Source organism: Adiantum capillus-veneris, chromosome 10 (genome assembly GCF_014529385.1).
Source record: "Adiantum capillus-veneris isolate H3 chromosome 10, ASM1452938v2, whole genome shotgun sequence".
NCBI lineage: Eukaryota > Viridiplantae > Streptophyta > Polypodiopsida > Polypodiales > Pteridaceae > Adiantum > Adiantum capillus-veneris.
In genome coordinates, this window is record NC_140940.1 from 28,259,657 (window position 1) to 28,278,058 (window position 18,402).

The 18,402-nt window shown below is 40.8% G+C and overlaps 1 protein-coding gene across 1 annotated transcript; it reads left to right on the forward strand.

The window, feature by feature from the left end:
* Positions 1-13,956: 13,956 nt before the first annotated feature.
* LOC147448608 (uncharacterized) lies at positions 13,957-16,329 on the forward strand. The gene is made up of 6 exons (XM_086521423.1): positions 13,957-14,048; positions 14,145-14,482; positions 14,569-14,608; positions 14,682-14,716; positions 15,799-16,109; positions 16,191-16,329. The coding sequence occupies exons 1-5, from the start codon at positions 13,957-13,959 to the stop codon at positions 16,101-16,103; spliced, it is 810 nt and encodes a 269-aa protein (XP_086377549.1). The 3' UTR covers positions 16,104-16,109; positions 16,191-16,329.
* The last annotated feature ends 2,073 nt before the right edge of the window (positions 16,330-18,402 follow it).

The window sequence follows — 18,402 nt, forward strand, 5'->3', positions numbered from 1 at the left end:
ACCTTGAAAAAATCAATACCTAAGTTTGGGCACTTGTCTATATCATTTCTCATATCTTAGAGTTTTTTTGTCTTTTTAGAAGGTATATTGTATGGTGAGATTTTTCCAAGGAAAGTTGTGCAAGACCTATTTAGTGTGTCTACTTTCAAAGGAGAGATTGTGGTGCCATCTCTTACTTTTTTATGGTGTGATTATGAAAATACTTATTAGTGTATCTTAGAGGTGATACAAGTACTGCAAATGGTGCTACACTCCTTGAAACTCATTGCATATATATCTAGTTCAACGGGAGAATGTATTCCCTACTACAAGAGGCAATAGAATATTGAAAACTTTAAATGTCAAAGATCCATATTAAGGCTTATAAATTCCATCTCCACTTGATGCTTGTCCATACATTGGGGGCTTTTTACAAGGAAGATACTCTTTGTTGTGAGATCAAATTTCTCCAATAAAAAATAAAAAATTGTATCTTTTCATAAGAACAATGATCGTCTATCAAATCAAGATGCATATCTAGAATTTGAGTTGACTATGTAGGCTTTGGAGATGATTTGCTTCATTATTTTTAGGTATAAATTGTCCTTTTTTGGAGGTAATTTGTGGAAAACTACATCCCTAGCAATGGCAAGCACTCAAAAACGGATCTCATTTGTCAAAAAGGAATAAAAATTAGAAAATAACGCACAAGGGTATGTCGGGAAATTTTGAAATTTGCGTATTATGGGAATTTCCACAAATTAAAGGAGTATTTTGGTAAATTTTCCTATATATATATATATATATATATATATATATATATATATATATATATATATATATATGTTGTTTCACATCAGGTGAAGGTGTAGTGAGAATGGGAGATTGTTCATGATTGCTTATCAAAGCATGATGAGAGAGCTAAGAATGGAAGTAACCTCACAATGTGGAGCTCATGCCTTTCTGTTGTGGTCTAGTTCATTGAAGCAGGAGACATCAATCAACTTGTATTGAAGGTGTCTACGATGAAGCTAAGTGCCGATATCTTGTGTGTGTGATGCTTGGCATATGAAGCACAAGAGAAGATTGAGGAAGGTATGAGGTGAAGACACAGGAAGGTACACATCTTTTCCTACGTCGAGGGATGCAAAAATAGCGGGAGAAGCATCCTATGCCGGGCTCTCTCTCTCTCTCTCTCTCTCTCTCTAAATTGCAAATGTTAATACTTTATCAAGAATTGGAAGCATGCAAAAAAATGAACCTCTAGGCTTTGGCTATGTTACATCAAAACTCAATAACTTTTCATGTAATCAACCCTATTTAAAGGCTCTTCTAATGAGCTGACATACATCAAGTTACATCAACAAGGCGATATGGTTATCGATTCATGATGCTTCAATTCCTCCTTTCCTTTCTTGTGACCCCCAATGTAAAGCCAATCTCTCTCTCTCTCTCTCTCTCTCTCTCTCTCTCTCTCAAGTGTGATCAATCACCATACTTTAGCGAATTGGATAATTCCAAGACATGCCAGATTGATATCCAAACATTCAAAATGAGATGAATATCAACTGTAATTTTTTGACCACAGAAGTATAGATACAAAATGGGAATTACACCATGCAGACACTGGAGGAAGATATCATGTATGCAATAGCATTGTCACACTCCGTTGCCTGCACTCATTAAATGCAAAGTTTGTTAGTCATCTCAAAGCCATAAAACACCTACGAATTCTTCTGCAGATTAGGTCCATCAATGTAGCTGTCAAGCTTTCTCACCACGCAAATGTGGCCGCAATCTACAAGCTGCACAAAGAGGGTATAGGATGGTAGTTTCCCAATTTATTGGCTTGGGAACATCTCAGGAGTGTTTGGGTCACATATCCGACACTTCGCGGGGCACGGCTCACCACACATCCCAATACAAGGATGACCACATTTTAGAGCTTTGCCACAAGGTGTGTCACATCGAGACCTTGTGCATATAGAACTGCAAGGAAGACTACAAGAATAGTGTTCACACATCCAGGACATGGCAATTAAGGTTTCTCACAAGCATGGGACACAAGGTTTCTCACAAGTATGGCACAACGCTCATGCACACAACAATTAAGGCATGGTTTCTTGAGGCCACAGGGCTTGCATGGTGCACCACATGGCAACTTGCATATGTGGAAACAGGGCAAGGGAATTGCACATGGGTGGTTTCAAATGCTCACACGCTGCTCAACTTGGCACCTTGCACACGTACTACTGCAGCTTTGTCCACAAGGCAGCTAATGAGAGCAAGGGTAGGAGCAAGACTACCACAATCCTGAGGTTAGTCGATGGAATTGTATAATAGCTTTATGGCCGCAGAGCAAGTTCGCATCGACCATCGAACGACATTGTATTGAGGAGATATGTTCCGCTAGACTGCATACCACCACCTGAATGTACCTTTGCATTGCAACTCATAATTTTTCTGTTACTGCATTTTGCTTCTGCGACATGACCGCAAGCTATCTGCATGCTGAGAGAGAGAGAGAGAGAGAGAGAGAGAGAGAGAGAGAGAGAGAGAGAGAGAGAGAGAGAGAGAGAGAGAGAGAGAGAGAGAGAGAGAGAGAGAGAGAGAGAGAGAGAGAGAGAGAGAGAGAGAGAGAGAGAGAGAATATGGCTTGAGCCATTGCAACCCTAGCTGTGCGTGGTGGTTCAACATGGTATCAGAGCCTCACGAAGATAAGCGAGGAGTTTTGCAGTACCGAGAGCTCTGCATGATAATGATATCATGGAATTGAAACATCACGAAAGATTACGAAGATGTCTGTAATACTATCATGGCGTCATGAGTCTGCCTGTAGTGTGACACAACTTCATGAGGAGCATGGTTCAATCACGTAACCATGAGAGATTATTTTGTGCCAAGATCCATGACTCATGATGAAATTCTACAGCTCAAGTTACCTTACATTGATGCCCTTTTGAAGAGCTAGGATCTCCTTGACAAACTATATCATCGTGAGTTCTTTTTCTCATCTCAACATCTTGCATTGCCACTTGTCTTCAAGATGCAAGCATAGGTGGTGATTGCTGTAACGGTAGATGGTCTAACATGCTCTTTGTTGGCAGCCTTTCATCTCAAGTAGCGACGGGATCCAATCTGCCTGGTGAGAGCAATAGCACCTGTCAAGCCTATCCCTTTCACATATCCATTAGCCTCGAGTGAAATTGATTCTCTTGCCACCACTGCCTTCACACTTTTGACCCTCTTAAGTCCTAGAATTTTCACAGTCGATGCAGTTGTTATTGTCCAAAACTTAGGTGCGATGCAAGAGTAACAAACGGATTTTCTTTGCGGGGCCCATCCGAGGGTTTGTAGTTCAGAGCTGGATCCCATGGTACAACACAGACTGAAGTCCTGTTAAATGTATGGGGACCTTTGTCAAGGATCTTTAAAACGTCGGATGCCTCCTTGAATCTAACCGAGAAAAAACCCTTGGCTAGGTAAGTAGTATTTTCAATTGTTCCCTCATGCTCGAGGATGTGCAGCCCATGAATCCATTATATCAGCTCATATCTATTAGGGATTCTCTCACTGAAGCCAAAAAACAGTGTAAGCTTAGTATCATAGCTAACTAATTTTTGATGAGAGATGGCAGAATTGTGACAGAAATAGCATGTGCCACTTCAAACTATTGTGGCGGAGACTTCTTTAGAGCACTAAAGGCTCAATCCGCCAGCCCATCTTCGAATGACCCATTGTCTTCTCCCTGTGAGCAAGTTCTCTTGTTACCATTAGGGCCACTAACTGCTGCCTGTTCACTTCCATTAGCTCTTGTAAAGTCGAGTCTTCACACTCTTCAGATTTTCATGGCCTACAACACTTGAGTCCTCAGCAATTGAGGCTTTAGCACACTTCTTAGCGTCAGACCCCTTCAAGATGCTTGAAAAAGAGATTCCAAGTCTGAGAGCTACAAAAACAGCCATCACCTTGTTTTCATCCGTACAAATTGTGCCTTCCGGCTCACCTGCTTTGAGGGTTTTCACCTCAAAGTTACATTGTATAGCATTTTTGGTCACACCGGCCTATTGTCGGAGTAACACCCCCCCAGCAAGGCTCCGTTCAATCATCGCATAGATGGCCTATTGCCTTCATCCATTGGGGTGATTGCATCACTCCACGATAGGTGGTGATTGCTCACTTTGCACCTTTTGAAAACAACTCAAAGCTTCTTGGCCCTACCACATTTGTCATACATATCGACCAAGGTAGTGCTAAGGGTAATGTTGTTTTTCAACAGTCATGCTGGCAATATCATCGTGAGTTCTTTCACTGCAATTCATTACTATTGTAATCATGTCTACTACAATCTCCATCATCATCACTTCATTGACTTTTGTTGTATCTCCACTGCGGTATTCACTTCTCTAATCATGTGTATCGTCACTGCTGCTTATGTCGTCACTGTTGCTTATGTGTTGCTCCTCTTCTGTCAATTTAGCCTTGTGCTCAAGATCTTTTTGGAGATCTTGCTTTTACACTATATTTCTCTAAATTTGTATCTCAAATTTTAAGCTTTGTAGGTAAGGGGTATGTCTGTGTAGATCAAATTTTAAGCCTTGTAGGTAAGGGGTTGATTGATTTGGGCCCACTAAAATTAAAGGTGTACCTACCTCAGCTATCCTATCGCCTGAAATTAACCAAGAGGTATGGCGCATGGGCGGGAACCCAGCTCAGCGCGAGCCAAAAGGAGAAAGCCTAGCTCGCAAGCTCTGCTACACAGTTAATTAGCATTAAGCTTCTAGCTGGCCGGAGATATACTCACGCGCGCATACACAGCTACTGCTGCTCCTCTACATACACGCAGGAGCGGCGCTCTGCTCGCGGTGCCGGTCGACGTGCTGCAGCTTTTTCGCTACATACAGACGTACGCTCTCCTCTACTGCTGCTCCTCTACATACACGCAGGAGCGGCGCTCTGCTCGCGGTGCCGGTCGACGTGCTGCAGCTTTTTCGCTACATACAGACGTACGCGCGCCGCGACTGTAGATTATATATATAAGGTGCTGCTCTAATATTTATAAAGAGCTTCTAATTTCGATCTATGATTATATTGTTTCTGATTGCCTCACACAATATATCCCCTCACTCAGATCATGATCAGGGCTGCTTACCGATCAAGTCTCCTATGATCGATGCAGCAGATATATCCTGCAGCTTCCTTACCCACAGCTTTGCAACTCTCAAAAAGTGGAGTGCGGTTTCGACCCTGCGACACCGGCGACATCCGTTTCGATGAAGAAGATCATGATGTGCTCCTCTTGCCAAGAATCACAGTGAGTGACACCACGTCTAATTATATAGAATTAATTAAGGTACTTCTCAATTCTACAGACATCGCCCCGGCCCAATTATATTGCGTCTCAGCTCATCAATTAACTGTTTAGTGGCTAGGGTTGGCGATACCCACGAGCCTCGATCAGCGCTGTCTTCGAATTCCCACTGCTGCAGCTTCAACTTAGCTCTACTTATACAGACCGCGTCGGCTGGTGCGTGCTGAATAATATTCCTTCTCAACGAATTCGGGACTGCTAGCTCCACAGCAGACGGCAACTCAATATCCAAGTAAGCTTTGGTAATTAAATCGTTGATAGCTTTAATTTAACACAGCTATTTAATAGTTAAATTAAAGTACAGTAGCCTGTTCAGGAATCATTTTTCGAAACATAGAAAACTCCTTTCCTTGAGTAGGAAATTTTAAAAAATTTGGATATTTTTCGGGTTTTTACACTGTTTTTTTCTATTTTGCAGTGGAATTTCTCCTTATCCTCTTGCCCTCAACCAACATTTTTGAAACTAGAAATGGCATAAAAGATATTAAGTTGAGACACATTTTTCCTAAACACTGATTCAACACGTTGAAAACATGGTGATATTTTTAATTGAGCAAGCTCGAAAAAACTAGATTTATTGAAATATATTTTATGATATGCATTGAGAGAGAGAGAGAGAGAGAGAGAGAGAGAGAGAGAGAGAGAGAGTAGGCTTGCCAAAACCGTTTCTTTAACCATAGAAAATAAGCACAAGACTCCCGTTAATTTCTAGGTTAAATTTGAAACTAGAAATGGCACGATATTAAGTTGAGACACATTTTTCCTAAACATAGTGATATTGTTTATTGAGCAAAGCTCATGAAATATATTTTATGATATGCATTGAGAGAGAGAGAGAGAGAGAGAGAGAGAGAGAGAGAGAGTAGGCTTGCAAAAACATTTTTCTTAACCATAGAAAATAAGGACAACACTCCTGTTTGTAGGTTAAATTTGAAGCCTTTGTCGGCAACTACGCTAAAATGTCTTATATTTGTTGAATAATTAGGGTAAAAAAGAGATCTAATTATTGGGTGCGTAGACTTGATGTGTATTTAGAGAGAGAGAGAGAGAGAGAGAGAGAGAGAGAGAGAGAGAGAGAGATTTTTTAATAATTACCACTTCAAACTTATTAGGTATTTGTAATCACATTGTCGTTATGGAAAAAGATCAAGAATTGCCTTGGAATGTTATGAAAGCAAGCGCTTATAAGGTTCGCTTTGACCTCGTGAAAAGCGTTGTTGATGGCTTGAAGGAAAACGGAGTCAACATAGATCATTGGCCAGAGACCTTCTATTATTTATTTGGCAAAGATGGGCCTCCCACATGTGTAGTAACCATCTTTATAGACGATTCTATAGGGTGGCATGTAAAATTGGGTGTGCTATCATTGAAAGCATGTCTTGGGCTTGTATTTGGTTACAAAATCTCTACCCTAGGATTCCAAAGTATGCCTATTGATGTAATTCACTCTAGGCTAAAGCTTTTACTAAGCCTCATACCCAACAAGAAAATTTGGAGTTGTGTTCTTCCTCCATTGGTTGTAGAAGATGCTCCAAGCTATGATTATAATTTGTGATTAAGAAAGTTCTTATTTAAAGTGTCATCTTCTTTCATTAAAAAAAGATCAAAACTTCTATTCTTGCTTTGTTTTCTTTCTTAATGATGATCTCAAATCTGTATTGACGTAAGAATTCTTTCTGAAATATAGAGTGTTTATTAGTCATGAGTCAAAGTCTATCTTGGAAGTGCTCGTGCGATTACCTTTGCAAACACTTATCAAATGGGTGTGCTTTTGTAACAAAGAGGACTTTCTATCATCACCGTCAACAAGATGCACTGGGAAAAGTCCACCCATCAGTAAGTAAAAGGAGAAGGGTGCAGCTAGAGTCAGACTGCCCTTCCACGTCAGCTCTGGTTACACCTCTATCTACACCTACAACTATGTCAACTCTTCTTGAACCCCAAGTTTCTCCCTCTATTGGTCCAATTAATAGAGTGGAAAGGGTTAGTAAGGGTGAAAGACACACTATCTGCCGTTGCTCACTGTATTGCGGAGGCGGTCGACAAGTTCATGCTTCGACCTATTATCGTCATCAAGATCTCTTAAAAAAATATGATAGCTTAAAAAATAAGTTTGGCTTAGCTGAGCATGGGCTATCAAGCGAGAACTTCGCCTACGATCATGTGCAAGACTCAAGTGACCGTGAACACATGTCATTTGAGGCAGAAGTGGATGATCAAAGCCAAAATGAGGCTCCCATGGACACCAATGATGTTCTAGAAGATGATTTCTCTATTTTGTACATGGAGCTCATTGAGAGAGTAGTGGAACTACAATCTCTATGGGATGAACATCGATTACCAATAGGTGTACAAGATAAAATGCTTCGCTTGATGTTCGACGATTTTGGGGGATCAAGGGTCAGTTGTCCAAGCGCCAAGCAAAGTTTAGCGAGACTCCTAATTCAGCTCCCATCTACATGGGAAGGAGACCTTGGTGGTATTAGAGTCCCTGCATGTTGGGACCAACTACAGACAATGCTGAAAGGGCTCGGAATGATTTCTGCCCAACGTTATCGTGTCTGCATAGGATATCAAGGGGCAAGGCATCCGCCACAACTCCTTCAACCAAGTTCGGAAGATAATTTTATTGGAGAAATGCCAAAGTGTTTATGCTCTAGAGAACCTCGCTCTAAAAAGCTAAAGCGAGATTACCTTCAATGTTGTGAAAAATGCCCCGTTTGTGAAAAGCCAAGGAAGTGTATGCTATCTTTCGACTATATACCAATTGGACCTCAATTAAAGCTTTTGACTAAATGCAATACATTTTGTCATGAGATGTTGAATGTATGGCGCCATAAGCAAGAATGGCTTCCTGAAATTGTAAACGATGCACAAAGAAGGATCGTTGATTTCTGGAATGGAATGAAGTTCCAAGAAGTAAAAGATTTCTGGGATCCAATGGTTTTATATGAGCTACCAGTGGTTTGCTCTAATCTAGTGTGCAAAAAGATCTACACCACTTTTCCAAGCTCTAAGCGACATGAAGCCTTGCAAAGAGGATGGGATGCAGATAAAGGAGCTTATCAATTCACGTGTCTCGAATGCTTGGAAGATATTCAATGCAACAAGAAATTTCAAAGGGTTAGTTATCCATGTATAATTTTTGTGACATTATTTCACTCATCTTTAATGCTAATATGTGTGATGGTGTGGTCAGGGTGATCCCCGTAATGTAGCATAATTGTTGCTTCATTGGGACGGTTTTCAGACGTCCCGGACGACTCAAAAAAGTTGTGGTGCTGTGGAGATTTTGTTGCTTAATGCAGGTCCCAACTCCTCCATAGAGGTCTTGCCAGTATTGTTTATCCCGCAAAGTTGTAAAAAGAGTATAAAGAGCTCTGGCGATGTTTTTGCAACATGATTAACTCCTTTAGTGGATGAGCTAGAGAAGTTATATCTTCATGGAGTGGATGTGATATATGAGTATCCAGTAGAAAAAGTTTTTGAGGATCCTGAAGGTTATTCAAAGTTGTGCACGATACGTGCCATGGTGATGATGGTTACTGGAGACCACCCTGCACAGTGCAAGATAGGCATGTTTAAAAATGGAGGAAGTGACTTTTGCAGGCGTGACAAGGCACAAGCAACTCTAGTGAAAGATGGTACAAAATTGGATGGTCGATATGTTTATAATGAAAATCGCTATCAAAGTAGATTTCCACCGCCACATAGAACAGTTGGTGAGATGAAAGCTGCTTTGGAGGAAGCCAGGCGATGCTGTACACAAGTTGAAAAGGAAGCAGCCTTGAAAAAAGCAGGTCTCTCAGGGGTCTCCATCCTGTGGAGACTTACTGACTTATATGGTTTTGATGTATCCCTTGACTGCGTGTACGATGTGATGCATACAATGTCATTAAATATATTTAAGAAGTATATTTCACATCTAATTCAGAAGGCCGATGCTTCTCAAAAGAAGGAGATAGATGCAGCTGTGAGAGAACTCACCAAGGTGATGCCTAGCTCAATTCGATATGGACGGTGGCCAAATGCTCCAAGTGTCTATTGTGACTCTTTTAAGGCTGAGGAGAATCAAAAATTTATTCAGTGGTGTCTTCCTTATATTCTAAGGACAGTCAATGGGATAGATGAACAGATGAAAGTTCTGGGCTATTTATTGATTGATATAGCTCATAGTTTCTACAATTACTCTAGAGATCATGGCTGGTCCATTGTTGATATTCAAGTGGTAAAATCACTTCTACAATCTTGGAGAATTCAAACAGAAGAATACTTCGGAGCAAATTCTTCTCCCTTGGAACATGTTGCTGGAAGTGGTGAGCTTCTTGATGATGTGATACGTCATGGTCTACATGATCGGTACTGGTGTTATATCTTTGAGCGTCTTGTAAAGATATACAGCACCATCAAGACAAATAATATGCAGGATGAAGCATCATTTGTCCAATATTATTTGAGGAAGTTCTTTACTAGAGTTTTTCAGATTGTGCAATCAGACAATGATGGGCTTCTTCCGGAACAAAGATTCTTAAGATCTTTGCATGCCTCTATGGGTGGCACTTTTTGTAACTCCGCTATAGAAGACTACTCAGAGGAGTGTCCACTGCAACATATGGATGGTTTAGCAATTGTTTCGTCTATTGGTGCAGCGAAATCTTTGTGGAATACCATGTTGAAACATGGTCAAAGATCTTCATGTATAGATAGCCTTCTTCTCAAAGGCATTGCAATTTCAAAGAAGCGATGTGTTTATCGGAATCCAACAAGTGAGGAGTCTACCTTTTTAAGGAGCTTTTGGAACATTGAAGCTAGCATTCCTATTGCAGAAGTTAAGGCGTATGACAAGGTTCTCTTCAGAGGGGAAATATACAAAGTTAGCTCTGATGTGGTGGTGAAGGTTGATGATATAAATCAACAAGTAGAGGAAAGGGGCCATTGGAAAGCTTGTATAACTTCTTTTTTCTCTATGCAGCATCAAGGAAAGTCCATGCTTTTCTTTGCAGGGAGATACTATAAGCAATGCATTGTAGGTGATACTCATTCAGAACGATTACTTATTGATACAGTTACAGGAATGAGTGTCCTTGAAAAGATACCGTTGCACTTCACTTGGGATTGTATTCGCCCAATCTCATCTTTGCTACATAAGTTTATTCCAATGCCATTATCGCGAGGACATAAGTTCATAGCTTATGAAGTGAAAGACTTAAAGAGAAGGGATAGATTGCTAGAGGAAGGACAATGTGGAAATGTTCCTTTATGGCTCCTAGAGCATGATATAGTAAAAGTATGCATCGAAAATGGAGGTGTGGAACAATTGAAGCATGCCGTGGTTAGGGAAATAAACTGTGAGGAAAAAATGGCAAAGCTTGCTATACTAAAGCCTCCTATGCATCAAATCAATATTTGGAAAGTTCAAATAGAGGAGAATGAATGGAGAAGTTGGGATAGTTGTCTGTTTCTGCTCGAAGGTTGGGTTGTAGTGAAGAAGAAGAAGATCACTAAGCTAGGGGAGCTTGATCGTTGGGTACCTATTATATGGCGCTCCAATGAATGATTATATTTTGTAATTCACTATTTGAACATGTCTAAAATGTGTCAAGTTTACATTTAATTTTGTACCCCACTATTTGAGCATGTATACAATGTGTCAAGTCTATATTTAATTTTGTAACCCACTACTTAGATATGTCTATATTGACTTAAGTCTCTTTTTTTTAAAGTGATTTAATTTTTTTAATTGGTGGTTGTTAACTATTTTTATATGTGTGTTCTTGTTTCACTTTGTTAGGGTAAATATGAGTTGTCCGCAATCTATTTTAGCTGCATTGCTTTCGAAACCTCATGATGAAGCTCTCAAAGAGTTGAGTGTATGGAGAGCCAATTATGCTGGGAACAAAAGAATTTTAGGAAATCCTACTAGCATTACTACACATGGGGATCCACCTTGTGCAACTAAATATGATCCAGAGATATATGACCAGGTGTTTAGACCTCCACCTCCCACACATAGAGATGGAGGGAAGCTTTATGGTAGAAATTTTCTTTTGAAGTATCATCCGGATCAATATAGAGTGTTATACTCTAACTATGGGGAGGTGGGAAAATGGTTTGCAAAAGTTGACTCTATTGGTGACCTTCGAAACAATCTTGAACGAAAGAGTCAAGTTATGAGCATCATTGGAGACAACATAGGCAAACTCAAAGACATTGTCATAGATGGAGCGTCTTATCCTTGGAAGGAGGAGGATATTTATTTATGGTGTATCAAGTCTCTTGCCGCTAAGCGCAAGTATACCAAACGAAAGGCCCACCAATCAACGTCTTCCTCGAGTGGATCTACGGTATGGTTATTTAATGCATTAATAAAGATATGTTTTTTGTGTGTTTTATACTTACAAGATATTTTTAATGCAAATATAGGCCATAAATAATGATTTACATGATAAGGATGTTGGGATGCAACATGGAGAATCCAATGACTTGGATAAAGATGATTCTCCTAAGAAAATGGTAAGATAGTTAGCATGAATACTTAGTGGCTTATTTGATGCTTTTTTTCATCTACATTTTATTTTCAATAGGTAGAGAATGGTCACGATGACAATGCTTTGGCAAAGCTTACTGACATGGATACTATTGTGGTAATTGAAAACAAGATGGAAAAGGAGGCACCAGCTAATGTGAGTCATTGGTTACTACACATCTTGAGCTTCTAAATGTGTGTTCTTAAACTTAAATTTGTTTATGGTTTATTTATGAAAACTTAGGAAGATGTAGAAGTATATATTCCAGAAATTCCTTGGCAAAATAATGATGAAGAAAATGATGCTTATGAGGTATGTTCAAAAGTACTCTCTCTCTCTCTCTATCTATCTATATATATATATATATATATATATATATATTTATATTTCACTTAAATTATGATTATTTTTTATTTAGGAGTATCAAAGATTTATATCAGATGGAAGCTTTGGGGTTGCTTTGGAAGAAAAAAAATCTTATGAGAGTTCACATGGTGTTGATCATAACCATGTAGAGAACAAGGTTTGAGTTTGAAGTTATGTTGTTTGATGCATAAAATACATTTTTTGTATTGCTTGATTATTGTGATTGTTTGGTATATAGAAAATGAAAGATAACACTTCAAGTGAATTTTGCGATTCAAACGTAGATCTGCTCTCTAGAAAAAGTGTGCGAAAAAGAAAGGTATGCTAGTAATATATTTGTGTTGAGTAGCTTGATCGATATTGGATTTTACTTTCTTTTATAAGTTGTTGTGTGTCGTGTTTTTAGGCTACGAGTAAGCTTCAGGAGCTTCTAAAAAAAAAGGAGAAAGCTTCAAAGGTTTCCAATAACAAAAAGAAAAAGGTAAATTGGTTAAGTTAAGCTATATAAATGAAATCTTGGTAACTAGGATTAAAACTATATTGTTTTCATGTTTAGGAACTATCAAGTGGATCCAGAGAAGAGAGTATTATTGATGAAAGCTCTGTTTTAGAAAAAAAGGTGTGTATTTTGTTAGGTGTACTACTTGCACTATACTTTGACTAATACACATAGAGTTTAACTAGATGATGACTGATACTCTTTGTTATTTTTTTGTAGGCACGAGAGTTATGTGTAAGTGATAAAGAAGCCATTCTAATGAAATGGCTTGGTACTAAGAAGGTTGAAGACATTTATCATCTTGTAAAACCTACTTATACTGCTCTCAAAAAAACACATTCCTTCTTCAAGAGGAAGACGGGTGACACCAATTCTTTTACCATGTGTGAGGATTTAGTGACTTGGCTCTTAGTGAAGAGCATAGTTTGTATCAATTTTGATAAGGTAGGAGCTTTGTCACTCAAAGATGTGGAGTTGGCAAATGAAGATTGAGATTTGTATCTTTGAAACTTCTATGTGTTTGAAAGTGACATTATCTTATTGAACTTTCATATTTGGTTACATGTACCTCTCTTGTTAAGTTGATTAAATCATTTCCTGAATCACTTAAAGATTTGACTTAGCATACATTCTACTAGTTTAGATTTTCTATGTGTCTACCTAGTTTAAATTTTCTAGGTCATTAACTAGTTTAGATTTACTTGGTGACTTATTAGTTTGGATTTGCTAGATGATTAATTAGTTTGACACACTAAGGTCAAACTAGCAAGTGTGAAGAGTTTCTAGTTAGATCTAGCAACATAGTTACTATATGGTAGTACCATTTGCCATATAGTAACAAACTTACTAGATTGACCAACTAGAAACTGTCTCACAGTTGCTAGTTTGCACTTTTACTAGTTGTGTGTATTCAAACTAATGAATCATCTAGCAAATTTATATTTTTTTCTATATGGTAACATGTCAAAAGCTCCTTGTGTCTGCAGGGGGAGTCGACCGGTTGCAAAGGAGCTATGAGCATGGAGCTTTTAGGATCTTGAGAAGCATCGAGGGAAGCCATAGCATCTTGCAGGCATCCATGGATGCAAAGAAGCACAGAAGTAGCCTGGCAAGTCGTCAACACATACAGAACACACACACCTCACCCTTTTTTTTCGGCCTCCCGTGAAACCTGCAGATCCTACAGTGAATTCGATTTCAAAAAGAAAAAATTCATGCCTTGTGTGCAAGTATGGTACCCAGCTGTAAAAAATGCTAAAATATCCCCAAAAGATGGAATCTGTTATTGCGATGCTGTGTTTGAAGGGTAGGGAGACGTGCCGTGCCAGTTTTGGAAGTTGCCGTCGCATGCTGTGGTCGTGGCAGTACCATATAGCTAGCTGCGTGGTTTAATTGCTGATAGCGCGCCACTGCGAGGCAGCTGCCATCGCACCTGCAGCGAGTATGGGGTAGTAGGGGACGGCACAGCAGACTGTCCCGACGCGTTTGCAGAGAGCAGAGGCGACCCAGCAGCCTGTCCTGACCCGTTTGCACAGAGCGGAGGCGACCCAGCAGCCTGTCCTGAGGCGTGGCGTTCGTTTGCATTCGCCATCCCAACTGCAGCGAGCAGAGGGCGGGCCAATCAGCCTGTCCCGTGGCCTCAACAGTCCAGTCGCCATTTCTTTGGCTTGTTAATAAAAAAAGCACTGACGGCAGCAGCCTGCAGAGGGCGGGCCAGCAGCGTGTCCCGTGGCCTCAACAGTCCAGTCGCCATTTCTTTGGCTTGTTAATAAAAGAAGCAGTGACGGCAGCAGCCTGTGCTGACCTGTCACGTTTTTTTGCTGCAGCTGTGGACGACGACAGCAGCAAAGTCTGCTCCGCTGCAGTGTTTGAGGAGAGCATTAGATTTTTGTCGACGACCGCATCACGTTGCTGAATGTGGATTGCTGCGGTGTTGAAGACGACACAAACCTGACAGTGCATCACGAGACCCAGGTATGTGCATACTGTATAGTGTTGTGTGTCTATTATAATGGTAAATCGAATTGGTCTTTGTAAGCTTTCGTTGTCGCCGTGTGTGTACATTTACATGTCGTAGTTTAGTGGGTTGTATCTTTAGGATTGTTGTGAAATGGGAAGGATGAAGAATCTTGCGAGGTGAGGAGACGTACAACCCTTTAGTTCAAAGAGATCTCGAAGGAGGCCTAGGCTCTCGGAAGAAGAGAGAATGGCGCGTACCAAAGGCAGCAAACCCAGGAAGATACTCGAGTTGAGCATAACGGTGTCTACAGGCGGTAGTGATGTGGATGTTGCTCTTTTTCCAAGGTTGAAAGCCTTTGTGGAGGAGGAGGCGGTCGCCAGCATGTGCTCGATCGAGCGTGGCGGCACCGTCTTCCACCTCCACTTTCAGATGGTTGTTCGGATCATGGCGACTTCGATTAAAGCAGTACCTAGGATGGGATATTCATAGTCCCGTCGGAGTGAATATTCTCTGTCGTGCCCTCAAGCAAAAGAATATGCACACCTTTCATGGTATGCTGAGGTATTGTATGAAAGATATGGATCAACCACATTATTAGAACTTCTCGCATAATGTAACAGTGAAGACATCAACAAGGGAATTGAACTATACACACAGTATGGTGCAGATGAGCTAAAAAATAGAGTTTGTCTGACACATGCGAATATTTTTGATCGTGCACTTATGTATTGGAAATTCCACTTGAAGCACCCAATTGCTAACAACTTTTTATCAACGTTGCACCATATGCTAAAGTCTGGCAAGTACTATTCGTCTTCCTCGTGGATAACACCTTTTCAGGGCTGTGGAATGCCGTTGAAAAAGATCAAAGCATTATGACAAACCATGATTTTCCCTTCTTCTACCACATATCAGGATGTGATTGATATTTTTGTTCTTGACGAGGCTTACACGAATGCGCAACCTCGCATTGATTGGTTCCTGAGAAGATGGCACGAAACCCACAAGTAGATTGATTTGTTCCCGTTAACATTTATTCTGATGTAATGGTAAATGTCACTACTAACATTGTTAATGATTTGCAACCTGTTGTCAGCGCGATGTTGTCAGCGCGATGAAGGGAAAACTGCAGTTGCCTATCCAACAGATGGTCATGAAGGACTAGTCGGCAATCCTTCAACTTTTAAAGGGAAAGAGAAAGTTGTTGTGCTGGACAGTGAGGAGGAAGAGGATGCATCTCTTCGCGCAGATGCTTGCGAGGGATTCATCGGCAACTATTCAACTGTAAAAGGCAAAGAAAAAAATGTTGTGCTCGACAGTGAGGACGAAGAGGATGTAGCTCTCGGCGTAGAGTTCATCTCACTTCTCACTAGACGCGGAGTCACTACTATTGCTAGTTAAAATGATGTATATAATATATTAGAATCACTTTCCCGACGGCTACTGTTGTTGCGTTTTCCTCTAAAACATTTCTTGATTTTTTGCAAGGTCGATGGAGCAGTCTAGCCCTCGGGATAGTGCAGACACACAGACACCGGAGCCGCCAGCATTGGACGATGATGCAACGCTCAACAGATTACATGAGGTGCTCCTACAAATGTGGCGGCAGCTGCGTGAAGACACTCCCGAAGACTTGACTACTCTCTGCACTTTCATTCATAATTCTGTAGATAACTTAAAAAATATGATTAGCGAGTACGAAGTGAATGTAACAGAAGTACAAATTTCCCAATTGCAAGAGCAGATACAATGCTTGTACACTGAGGTTACATCATTGAAGGTGCAGCTTAACAGGCTTAATGCAATTGTAATCGGATTAAATAATGTTACCGATAAATTTTATCGCTGACACTCTTTGCAGCTGTGTTTGTCACAACTTATAGCCTTCTAGTCTGCTCTTGTTTCATTAAGCACTCTGTATGTGTTTGTGATGTTTTTCGAAGATGGTCTTTGGCATGGGTTATTTTTTTCCAATAAATTAATGGATATGTTTTCCGTTATGAACCACTTTTTCTACTTGGGCTTTTTCCTTGCGGGTGTCCTATACGCATGGAAGCCACCTCTTGCTTCGCTTTTACCCTCAAATACGTTTCACCTTGAGTCGCATCCCACCAACCAAAAAAAAAAAAATCATCAACAAACCTCTTCGATCCTTCGATCCCGGCTCTTTCGACACAGACTTACACACTCCAAAACTTGAGTAAAGAGACCAGCCCTCGACCATCTTAAACGGACCTGCAGAAGAGTGACATATAACAAGGAGATTTTAAGAGAGATTTGTCTCAAGAGAGAGAAGTAGAGAGCCAGTGTTCTTTGGCGTGCGCTCACGCGCACACAAATCGACGTGTGCAGGTGCGGCATCGGCCTGAATTCAATTTTTGACATCGATCCGACTCGGCCCATACGGCACGACACCGGCTTCGAGCATAGACGTCTATGGCTATTCGGCTAGCCACTCCCATCCGGCGGCGGGAGACGACGCTGACATCAGCGGTTTATTGCTCCGCATTGGCACATCGATTTCGACACCATTTCTAGGCACTGGCTTGACATTATTAATCATTGCAACGGAATCCTAGATATCCGACCCGACAATGTTTCACACGGACGACTTTTTCCTGCAATCGACAACTGTGCTTGCCACACGCACGGGTGAGGTACCTCTACCATAGAGTAGTGACACCCATCATCGGCACCGAGCACACCGATTGCGCTATACGACACGATTTTTGGCTAGACACCCTTGGCGGCTATTCGACTAGTGCGGTTTTGCTAGGCGATAGAAATTGGCACATAGCAACACTGACATGCAGATTACAGGTTACACGGGGTTTTTCAGCCTGTTCACACACAGATTCTCTAGATTAACAGACATAGCGCTTTCATATGCGATTTCGCAATAGTCATATCGATAGCAGATTCTCTATGGACAAATGCGTTGATAGATGCATTTTGTTGTGAGCACACCTAGTGCTATTGAGCTCTTTTTAGAGCAAATATCCCCGCAGGGATCACTTTTACTGCATGCAACAGTTCTTGGTGCTTAATGTTTGAGCACGGTTTACTCATGTACATTGAGTTGCGGGCATTGCCCACCACTGTACTACATGTGGAGCGATTTTTGGCTATTTTGGTAGTTTTCCCCGCCCGTTGCTGAGAATCGTACCGGCAGAGCCCTTTCTGAGATTGTGGCTAGTCCATTTGTGTCTGCATTAGCCTTTGGAGGGTCGATAGCATGAGGTTTTCTTTGAGCTGGGTGTGCTCGAATGTTGACACACCTTCGGTGATACAGGTAGCTGGAGTTCCCCTTTAAAGTACCCTTGCCATAGGATATATATTTGGACGGTTTTTTGTGCTCTTGACACCGAGAGTTGGTAGTCACACAACAATGGTTTTGTGCAGTACACACCCACTTAGTGCAGTTGGCACATTTATGCATATTTTGAGTTGAGTTTTGACTCCTCGTACAAAGGTTAATCTGCCCAAATTTCTGCAACTTCTCACCATAGTTTGGCTCCTCTTAAACCCTCTTGTCAGTGATGGCTTCTTCTTCTTCAGAAAAGGAGGATTAAAGTTCAATGGCAACAATTTCACCATGTGGAAAGAGCACGTGAAAGATGTTTTGACAAAGAAAGGCCTATAAAAACCGTTCAAAGAGCGTGCAGAGGATGATGACTATACACAAGCTCAGTGGGGGCTT